Raw genomic sequence first — 11,863 nt, 5'->3', positions numbered from 1 at the left:
TTTAAAAGCAAGCATACTTTTAACATATTTCTAACAAGTGCACTATAAGTTCATTGGTAATAAATATATGCTTAATTACACTTTTAAGAAATATGCTAAAAACAAGCATACTTTTAACATATTTCTAACAAGTGCACTATAAGTACATTGGTAATAAATATATGCTTAATTACACTTTTAAGAAATATGCTAAAAACAAGCATACTTTCAATATATTTCTAACAAGTGCACTATAAGTACATTGGTAATAAATATATGCTTAATTACACTTTTAAGAAATATGCTTAAAACAAGCATACTTTTAATATATTTCTAACTAGTGCACTATAAGTACATTGGTAATAAATATATGCTTAATTACATTTTTAAGAAATATGCTAAAAACAAGCATACTTTCAATATATTTCTAACAAGTGCACTATAAGTACATTGATAATAAATGTATGCTTAAATACACTTTAAAAAAAAATGCTAAAAACAAGCATACTTTTAATATATTTCTAACAAGTGCACTATAAGTACATTGGTAATAAATATATGATTAATTACACTTTTAAGAAATATGCTAAAAACAAGCACACTTTTAACATATTTCTAAAAAGTACACTACAAGTCCTTTTAAGTTTTTGTGTATTTAAAGAAAACATACTTATGTTGATCTACTTAAAATAGATTTGAGTATGCAGTGTACAAATGGCTACTTTTGTAATTGTGATTTAAGTATTTTTAATTTAAGTTTATACAATGTTAAAGATAGGCACAATGTACAATAAACACAAATCCATTACAAATTTTACATCAACAATCACACCATTGGAACACACAAGAAAATGTGTTTTCTACTGTACAGAAAGTGGCAGCTACTGGATTGTGATGTCACAAGTGGCCGTTTAACATGCAGCCAAGTAAACACTGGCTATATTGCATGGCCAAAAATGGAAGTTCACTCACTAGGGTAGGTAATCCTGTTCAGAAACACTTTTTTTTATACTGGGTGAAATGGTCCTTCCATCCTGAGAGTAGTCAATACATTATGTGTTCAGAAAAAGGAATGAAAAAAATCAGACCTCTGTAGCAGCTGCAGGACAGTAAAAACTCTGACCAATCACTGCCATTCGGTGCGAATGTAAAGAACCAATCAGATGCCTTCATGTCTCGTGCCCGAGCCCCACTGCGTGCGCTGCCCTGCGTGCACTCATCACATGTCACCGCTCCGGAAACATTCAGCTCACTACACCGAGTAAGCAGGAGTTTGCGGCACAATGGAAGAGAAAATGCAGCAAAATCTACCAATGCCAGCTTTGCTGGTAACTGCTCGCCCTGATAAAAAGCCTAAAAAAAAGAAAATCGGAGGCAGAAAAGGCTGCAACGAAACAGGCACTGGATAAAGCCAGAGAACAAACTTGCGTCAACATTGCAGCATTTGAATGGTGGAGACAACTGAGGGAGCAAAAGTGATGAAAAGCGATGCCGAGGTTGCGTTCTTTCTGCTGAACAGGTAATTATTTGTTTTGCTTCGGGGGGATTTGTTATTTCCATGATATATGTTACGTTAGGCCACGTAGCTACTTTTGTAGCTAGTGCTAACTAGCAATGCTAACATTAGCTTCTCTGTCGGTGTAAGCCAGTTGCGTTACAGGTCTGCTTATCTGACTTTTAGGACATGCCATTTTGAACATATTGCACAGCCATAGTCGCAAGTGTCTGCATTATAATTGTGATAAAATGACGTTAATATTGCTTATAAACGGGACAACTGTGGTGATGTGGCATATGTGTTTTGTTAGCTACGAGAAGAAATGTTTGTTACTGTGTGAAATGGAAACAAAGTTTTGTTGTCATTCTTTGTGTGTCTTTGAGATGCAGTAATTATTGTCAGATGTGTAATTGTGATATTCTTCCTAAAGGTAAATCACTGCCAAAGGAGTAGATCACCACAGCAGACGACGCCTCATGCAAAGCCTGACCTGTCAGCCATCCCTGGACACTCCTTTTCTTATATATATTTATTTCTTATTTATTATATGTAAATACAGATTGTTTATGACAATCAAAAGCAGCGAAAGTACAGATACTTGTGTAAAAAAGTATTTTTCTTAGGTCTCTCTTGTTCGTTTTAAAAAAAAAATTAAAAAAAAAGTGTTATACCACATTCATTGTCATTATTCATTTAGCATGTAAGGAGGTAAGAAAAGTAATAGCTTGTTTATGCTGAAATGGTAAAGGAAAGGCATTTATCGTTTCAAAATATTTATTCCAACATGACAAAAATACTCTGCTTTCCTGTGACCTGCAGCTGACTCCGACTGTGGATGCGCGTTCATGTTTGTGGGGGCGTAGCTTTGGACGGAGTACTGACGGGAGGGGGTGGAGCTTAGAAGAGGTGCCGCTTTCAAATCTTGCTAGCTCTCCAACATTGCCTACTATAGCTTTAAAGTATATTGTACAAAGTATAGCTAAGTAATATTTGTTTATTAATGTGCATTTGTTATTGAAGACAAAGTGTGCTATTTGTAGTATTTGGATTAAGCCAAAGGTATTACGGAGAATATCATTTTTACTCAAAAATAATAGACTTGTATATTGCTCGTAATGATTTTGTAATGTACTTGTAACACAGATAAAGTACACTTTATTATCACTTATCAAGTATGTAAATAGTCCCTACACAGGCATATACTTAAAGTATACTAAGTATACTTGAAGTTGTTCCAATTTAGCACACAAAAGTACACTAAATAGACTTAAAGTTATGCTTTACTACAATTTAAATACAACTAAAATATACTTAGTACAAAATTAGTTGTTTCAAAATAGCACACTTAAAGTTAACTAATCCTTAACACACTTGAAGTATACTTATAATTAGTGTGGCTGCAAGTATACTTAGTATATATTTTTAATAAATTTACGGTATATTTCTTGTATGTTTCGAAGACACTTGTAATTAATTTGTAATGTACTTGTAACACAAATAAAGTGCACTTTAATACACTAATCAAGTATGTAACTAGTCCCTACACAGGCATATACTTAAAATATACTAAATATACTTAAAGTTGTTCCAATTTAGTACACAAAAGTACACTAAATACATTTAAAGTTATGCTTTACTACAACTTCATTACTACTAAAATATACTTAGTACAAAATTAGTTGTTTCAAAATAGCACACTTTAAGTTAACTAATCATTAACACACTTGAAGTATACTAATAATTAGTCTGGCTTCAAGTATACTTAACATATTTTTTTTTCACCAGGGTATACATGCAAAAACAGCTACACACCACACTGAAGAAAAAGGAAAACATGAAAACGCATCATATGACCCCTTTAATACATTAATACAAATGTAATGCAACTATTATTAAAATAAAAGATGTATAAACTCAAGCTTCCATTGCTTTCTAAAAGTGAGCTTGAACTGTTTCTTCTTCTCATAATTATGAAAAATTAATTTTTATTAGTCTTTGTCTCCCTCTGCTGGTACAACACAAACATATTCAGGCTCTTTATTTACTCTGAAACAAAACTCAGAGCTTTTTGAGTTTCTGTACATTTATACAAATAAAAGGTCTGTCAGAGGATTGTTGAAATCTGAATAAAGTCTTAATTTATAACAGTGAAGTCACTGTATCTTCAGTCTCTGTTGATTCTGTTGACTGTGAGTCTCTGTAGTGGATCCTTATTCACCATCAGATGATCATCAGAAGATCAGACTGGCATCTAATACCTAAAATAAAACACACAGTCACATATGCAGTATGAGATATTACGTCTGTCACATCTTTTCATAAGAAAACTAACTAGATAATCTATATTAATTAATTCTCAAGCATGATCATATAGCTTCTATCTGATGCTCAAAGTCACTTTACAAAATCAAAAGCACATGAAAGGTCACTTTCACACACCGGACAGCTGATACAGAACCAGCAGAAATGATCATTACACTCACATTTAATATCAGTTAATAACAACCCAAATCTCAGATTATCACACACAGAAGGCGTCTTTACACAGAAACCAAATCTGAAGTGGCATAAAATCACAAAATGTGCATTTACACAGAATGTTTATTGCTTCTCTGACGTGGAGAACATAAATGCATTTACACAGGAATTAAAATCGCGGGAAATAATACTTTGAACATTACTATTTTAAAACTACAGTTTTAACAAAGTGTTATAAAATGAATTTAAAAGTAATTAAATAGTAAACAAAGAAATAAAACTCGAGATAAATAAAAATACAGAATTTTAGATTTCCTATGCGTGATATACAGTAACGTTAGCTATCTCACGCTTTGATGTTTGTCATAACTCTGTGGTACTGATAGCTATTTTCTATTTCTTAATAAAATTGTTCCAGAAGGAACAAATGATACAAAGAAATTCTGAATTATTACACCGGGTCGATCACCACAGGATTTTTTTTTCTTTTTTTCAAAGAGCCAGAAAGAACAATTCTGCTGTCGTTAGTGTTTCAGGCAGGTCGTGTGTGGGTGAAATATCGTCCTCAAGAAGATGATTTTTGGAATATAATAAAACACAGTGACGCCGAATAAGCATTTAGCGTATCTGAGAGAAATGTAGCGGCGCGTTGATCTGCCAGTCTCTTTAAAGGAAGATTACAAACGGCGAAAGCCAATTGATTACACACGTCCACGACTCTATTTTGGTGGTTTGCTTCACGATGTGAGTACAGGACACTTTTACTTTATTGTCCCTTGTTGGCTGACATTTTTTAATTTGGCTAAAACAATATGGAGCTAGGCCTATATGTTTAGTCTTCCGCTTCTTGATTCTCGCGCCGCGTGTTTGGTTGTCATGACAACATCGTAGTTTAGAGCGGCACAAGGTCACGTTCATTTACACTGAACCAAAACAATACCAGAGTCATCTCTGATACTAGGGGCTGAGGTGGGTCAGACACGTCATACTTTAAGTTTGCTTTTATGCGGCATTGTGTCTTTACACAGAACTTTGAGCAGACACAGATCCGCTTTAGAGCAGCCTGAACTCGGCTGTGTAAAGATGCCTATAGAGACAGTTAAAGGGGAAAATCTGAAAATAACATTAATATTATTTTCACAATCAGTCACAACAGTATGAGCAGAATTAAACTCATATTAAACACAGTTTAGAGTTCAGAGACCTACAGAAACTGAAGCTGAATTTAAGACTCTGATGATCTCAGACACAATATTCACACACACACGTGGTGTTACTGAACCTGGTCCAATTTACTTATATTTCTAGTGAGTAAATCAGCCATTTGAACTTTAAATGAAAATATGATGATGAAAATTGTTAAAAACTATTCTTACAATAGTGTCTCCAGTTTATAATGTGGATCATCCTTCAGATCCTTTAACAGCTTCACTCCTGAGTCTCCTAGTTTATTCTCAGACAGACTCAGTGTTCTCAGGTGTGAGGGGTTTGATCTCAGAGCTGAAGCCAGAGCAGCACAACCTTCATCTGTGACACCACAATCCTCCAACCTGTAGAGAACAATGACACACATTAAGCCTATATCCAGAGATAAACACGACACTTAAAAAATAAATAACATAATGCTGTCAATATGAAATATATACAAATATTCATTAGAAACAAGTTGTTAAATTAAAACAGTTAGGATTAGGGGATTCAATATACAGTTTGTACAGTATAAAAATCATTATTTCTATGGAAAATCCCCATAAAACATGGAAACCCAACGTGTGTGTGAATGTGCTTTAATGCTTAATGTATTTGTAAGCATTTTAAGGGACATTGTGTGTGTGTGTGTGTGTGTGTGTGTGTGTATATGTGTATATGTGTGTGTGTGTGTGTGTGTGTGTGTGTGTGTGATTAATGTATTTGTAAGCATTTTAAGGAACGTGTGTGTGTGTGTGTGTGTGTGTGTGTGTGTGTGTGTTAGCAGGGGAGGATTGGGACGATTGTAAAGGTCCAGCAGAACTCCATAATTTCCTGGATGATTTTGGCATTTACTTAAAATAATCTTTTAGGAAGCACGCTATAAAGAACGGGTATTCATTATAGTGTGTGCCAAGTGTGTGTGTTCGTTCGCGGGTTATTCAGAAACGACACAGTGCGGAAACGGAAAATCACCAAGCGACACTAAAACTAGTCCAGTGATGTATATATTTAGGCTTTCTGAAGCCTTGGAGCCAATTTCTGTGAGGAATCGATCAAAATTCACGATTTCGTTCTAGTCATAGGTGTACATTTGTAATGATGTGCGATTCGTGAATGAATCATTTGAGTCGGTTCATTGCAGTGAATAGGAGAAACCCGTTAATAAACCAGTCTAGATGATTCAGTCATGAACAGAACTGATTTGATTTACCGAGTTCAAATCACTGATTCAATGATCCTGTCAATGTTGTAGTGAACACTGTCTCAGGAAAGACTAAATGGTCTGGTCATGCTGTCTATTAAACACGATTTAGCACGACGGCTTATTTTCAAAGATCTGATCAAATAATGGTGTTGTACTGAATGCAGTATGTAATTATTTGTATAGTTATAAATGTATAATTTTAGTTAATTCAATAAACTTTCAAACTTTCATTTAGTTCTTTATTGTCTCTTGTTGAATAATAATTGCTATGCTTATAGATAATGATTGTTGTTATATGTGGCAAAAAGATAAGATAAGGGTTTATAGAAAATCCAGAGCGTCCCACTCGTATTTACGACATTAGCCGCTTTTGCACTGTCGGGCCGAACGGTTCTCATTGTAACCGATCCATTCCGTGCCGATCCGGGTCAGCTGGTGCGGTTACGGCTTCATTCTCCACTGTGGGTTTGACAGCAGCCGCTCTTTAGAATGTAATGCAAACGCGTCAGTCGTTGCCTTGGTAACGCGGCGGTTTACTGATGATATGAGATGTGAATAGCGATCGCGTTACGGAGAATGATCAGCTATTGCTTTTAATTTGATTATTGCTTTGTTTAGTTCACTCAAAGAGTGACTTTACTTAATATACTTAACCAGCTACAGAGAAACTGGCAGCCAGGCAACAGACAAGTGACCAATCCTGGCGACTTTACTTCACGGATTCTACCAGCACGGTTCGGCTGAGGATTCATTACCGTTATAAGAACCGTTCGGCCCGATGGAGGAAAAGCGACTATTGTGGAGGCGTTCATGTGCGTTCAACTCGTAAATACAATCTTTACGAGATGACATGAATGCACCATATGAGTGTTGAGTGACGTAATATCCCTTTCAAGTGGACGCGCGGAAGAGACGTGAGACTGAAAGCACTGAAAAGCCCTCGCGCTACTCATATGCTGAGAGAGAGATAAGACAGTAGAGCTGCACGATTCATCTTTAAAATACTGTGATCTCCATTCAAACACCCACACGATCTTTCAATTTGTCTATTAAACCTTTGACAAAATCATGTCGAAACATTCAAATCTGTGTTGGCGCTGCCGCTGACCCAGAGAGAGTTGTCATGAAACAGCTTCACAAAAGATCTTTAAAACCTCATAATAGTATCATTATTTCTGTGATACAATAGTTCAAATTATCATAGAAGTACTGGGATAAAAGTTTAAAGCTCGAATATAAACATCGATGTCTAAGATAGCGATCAAAATAGAGTAAATCAGCCTTTGATAGAAACTTGGCGCCTAAAATAACGCATTTATCGATTACATTATTCCGCCACTAGGTGGCGACAACTGACTGTTAAAACATGTATTTGTAATTGAATTATTTAATCAAGAGAATGTAGCACTGTATGATGCTTCTGAAATAAAACTCAGAAAGATTTCAATGAACTTTTTGAAACACTCAAAAGACTGAAAGTACAAACGTTCATCAGTGGACCACTTCCAGCTAGAGGAAGTAACAGGTTCTCACGGTTGCTTGGGCTTAATTCATGGCTGCAAAAAACCTGTAATATAAAAGGAGTGAACTTCATAGACAACTTTAATCTTTTCTGGAATCAGAGGCCACTGTTTCAACAAAATGGCCATCTTCCAAACAAACTGGGTTCAAGAGTGCTAAAGGACAATATCCTTTTCTCCCTTCATCATCCTTCTGCCAATCCAATCAACCAGAATGGCACACACTCACCTGGACACAGTTTGAATGACCACAGGACTTCACTTCAGGACTTGAATGGACATGCGGCTGACACATCTCACAAAGACAATGATAACACCATGCAGCCAAAACATCTTCTGCTCACGGACACAACTTCAGCTGAGCCCTGCCCACTGAGCTCACCAGAGTCAGACTGTGACATATTAGAAATGTCACAAGATTCAGCTCCCAAGGACAGCATATTACAGCCTCGAATAACAACAGATTCAGCACCCAAGAATGACCAGGGAAGCCAGGACAGCATATTACAGCCTCCAAAAACAACAGATTCAGCACCCAAGAATGACCAGGGAAGCCAGGACAGTACATTACAGCCACCAGTAACAACAGATTCAGCACCCAAACACGACCAGGAAAGCCAAGACAGCATATTACAGCCTCCATTAACACCACAGCCACTCTCACCGCTATCACTATCTCCTACATCCCCATTGATGTGTTTCTCAGAGAAAATGGAAAAACTAGTGTATGCTGGAACCCAATTCGCTGGAAGCCCCCAGATATCAACCAGAAAAACATCACTACCACCAAAGTCTATGGGCGCAGCTCGCCCTCTCCCCCCTCCCCCTCTTCCTCCTCCTCGAGCATTAAGGCCCCTTCCACAACGCCAGGGCCCACAACTTCCACCGTCTGCTAGAGGTGTTACAAAATCAACCAATACCAGCTCCAAGTGATTTGTGCCGGGTCCCCGCTGTGATAACAGTAACTTTCTCAAATGTTTACAGAACAAGCGGGAACCCAGTGTTCCTGTATCATCTGTTCATTCACATGTTAGAAAGTCTAAGGCCTTTAAAAGCCGTACAGCAAACCCATCTAATCTGGTGCCTATCACACGACAAACTAAGATTGTGGACACAAAAAGCAAGACTGTTAAGTTAGCACTTTTAAACATCCGCTCACTTAAAAATAAATCACTTCTAGTCAATGACTTTATAAGCACATACAACCTGGACTTTATATTTCTAAATGAAACTTGGCTAGAAGACAGCTGCAGTGCAACAATCCTCAATGAAACATCTCCTCCGAACTTTACCTTTATGAGTGTCTCCAGAGCTGGAAGGAGAGGTGGGGGTGTAGCTGCTCTTTTTAAAGATGTCTATCAATGTAAGCAAATATCATTTGGTAATTACCCGTCTTTCGAACATCTGGGTATTGTGTTAAAAGGAAACTGTTATCAATAATTTCCTCAGAGTTTGACAGTTTCACTATTGCTGGAGATTTTAACATTCACATAGATAATGCAGAAAATAATATGACAAAAGAAATCAATACTGTTTTAAAAACTTTTGATCTGATTCAACATGTACATGGGCCCACACACAATCGTGGACACACTCTAGATTTACTTATCAGTAAGGGTCTAAACATTTCATTGAATGATATTAAGGATGTCGCACTCTCTGATCATTACTGTATTTTCTTTGATTTATTGATCTCTCCTGCCATTGAAGTTAGATCTGTGTCTGTCAAGAAGAGATGCCTAAATGAGAACACTAGTGTACTATTTATGAAGGCCATATCCCTAAGACCGAGCATATCTGCTGACTCGGTTGATTCTCTCCTTGATTCTTTTAACTCAAAGGTTAAAAATGTAATTGATGATATTGCTCCTGTGAAAGTCAGGAAGAATGGTAAACAAAAAGCACCTTGGAGAAACTCAACAGCAGTGCAAATTATGAAAAGACAATGCAGAAAATCAGAGCGCATGTGGCGAAAGACAAAACTTGTAATCCACTATAACATCTATAGAGACACCATTCGTGCTTTCAATATGGAACTAGGCAAAGCTAGACAGACTTTCTTCTCCAATATCATAAACAGAAACCTAAATAATACTCGAAATCTCTTCGCTACTGTCGACAGACTAACAAATCCCCCAAGCGAGATTCCCAGTGAAATGCTCTCCGACAGCAAGTGTAGTGAGTTTGCTACCTTTTTCTCTGAGAAAATCAATAATATTAGAAAGGTGATCAGCACATCCTTGAGTTGCGCTGGGGTCAGTCAGATCAGACTTCAACCTGAGAAAGTAGTTACTATGTCTGATTTTGAAGAAATTGATGGCAAAATTCTGAAAGAAACCGTTCAGCACCTTAAAACATCAACCTGCGCCCTTGACACACTTCCCACATCTTTTTTTAAAAGTGTGTTAGACTGTTTAGAAGCAGATCTCATAGAAGTGGTAAATGCCTCACTTTTCTATGGAAGTTTTCCAAACTCCCTTAAAACTGCTGTTGTCAAACCCCTCCTGAAAAAGAGCAATCTGGATAAGACTATATTAAGCAACTATAGACCGATCTCAAATCTTCCTTTCACAGGCAAAATCATTGAAAAAGTTGTCTTCAACCAGCTGAACAAATTCTTAAACTCAAATGGATACTGGAGTCTGTCGCTGAACCACCGGATGGGGCTTACACCAAAGATATAGTGTATACACTATCTACTGTACATATTAATACTAATACTTATTAATACTTATTCACTCCGAGTCTTTATGGTAGAGATGATCTTACCACAGTATCTCCAGTTTACAGTGAGGATTCGCCAGTCCAGCAGAAAACAGCTTCACTCCTGAGTCTCCTAGTTTATTCTTAGACAGACCCAGATATCTCAGGTGTGAGGGGTTTGATCTCAGAGCTGAAGCCAGAGCAGCACAACCTTCATCTGTCACACCACAATCACTCAACCTGTAGAGAACAATGACACACATTAAGCCTATATCCAGAGATAAACACGACACTTAAAAAATAAATAACATAATGCTGTCAATATGAAATATATACAAATATTCATTAGAAACAAGTTGTTAAATTAAAACAGTTAGGATTAGGGGATTCAATATACAGTTTGTACAGTATAAAAATCATTATTTCTACGGAAAATCCCCATAAAACATGGAAACCCAACGTGTGTGTGAATGTGATTTAATGCTTAATGTATTTGTAAACATTTTAAGGAACGTGCGTGTGTGTGTGTGTGTGCTTAATGTATTTGTAAACATTTTAAGGAACGTGCGTGTGTGTGAATGTGTGTGTGTGTGTGCTTAATGTATTTGTAAACATTTTAAGGAACGTGTGAATGTGTGTGTGTGTGTGTGCTTAATGTATTTGTAAACATTTTAAGGAGCATTGTGTGTGTGTGTGTGTGTGTGTGTGTATGTGTGTGTGATTAATGTATTTGTAAGCATTTTGAGGAACGTGTGAATGTGTGTGTGTGTGTGTGCTTAATGTATTTGTAAACATTTTAAGGAGCATTGTGTGTGTGTGTGTGTGTATGTGTGTGTGCTTAATGTATTTGTAAACATTTTAAGGAGCATTGTGTGTGTGTGTGTGTGTATGTGTGTGTGATTAATGTATTTGTAAGCATTTTGAGAAACATTTGTGTGTGTGTGTGTGTGTGTGTGTGTGTGTGTGTTAGCAGGGGAGGATTGGGACGATTCTAAAGGTCCAGCAGAACTCCATAATTTCCTGGATGATTTTGGCATTTAGCCTACTTCGTAAAATAATCTTTTAGGAAGCACGCTATAAAGAACGGGTATTCATTATAGTGTGTGCCAAGTGTGTGTGTTCGTTCGCGGGTTATTCAGAAACGACACAGTGCGGAACGAATTTATGCGAAAATCACCGAGCGACAATAAAACTAGTCCAGTGATGTATATATTTAGGCTTTCTGAAACCTTGGAGCCAATTTCTGTGAGGAATCGATCAAAATTCACGATTTCGTTCTAGTCATAGGTG

At 36.8% G+C, this 11,863-nt stretch overlaps 1 protein-coding gene and 1 long non-coding RNA gene across 11 annotated transcripts in view; one reads left to right on the top strand and one right to left on the bottom strand.

Moving 5' to 3' along the window:
- The first annotated feature begins 525 nt into the window (after positions 1-525).
- On the top strand, positions 526-2,311 carry LOC311077116. The gene is made up of 3 exons (XR_014604761.1): positions 526-1,498; positions 1,908-2,185; positions 2,297-2,311. It is a non-coding gene; the product is annotated as an uncharacterized lncRNA (long non-coding RNA).
- A 1,134-nt stretch (positions 2,312-3,445) lies between these two features.
- LOC311077114 (protein NLRC3-like) overlaps positions 3,446-11,863 on the bottom strand; it is a 56,593-nt gene continuing 48,175 nt past the window's right edge. For 9 of the 10 annotated variants that reach the window (XM_084138918.1, XM_084138924.1, XM_084138923.1 and 6 more), the window contains 3 exons: positions 10,640-10,813; positions 5,332-5,505; positions 3,446-3,735 (listed from right to left, as the gene is read on the bottom strand). In XM_084138918.1, the coding sequence (XP_083995044.1) occupies positions 3,729-3,735; positions 5,332-5,505; positions 10,640-10,813 (355 nt within the window). In that variant the 3' untranslated portion in view covers positions 3,446-3,728. The remainder of the gene's footprint in view (positions 3,736-5,331; positions 5,506-10,639; positions 10,814-11,863) is intronic. The other variant, XM_084138925.1, reaches the window with a different exon arrangement.

This window comes from Abramis brama (genome assembly GCF_963993115.1).
Source record: "Abramis brama genome assembly, contig: SCAFFOLD_99, whole genome shotgun sequence".
Classification (NCBI taxonomy): Eukaryota; Metazoa; Chordata; class Actinopteri; order Cypriniformes; family Leuciscidae; genus Abramis; species Abramis brama.
This window is presented reverse-complemented; position numbering and strand designations above follow the sequence as displayed.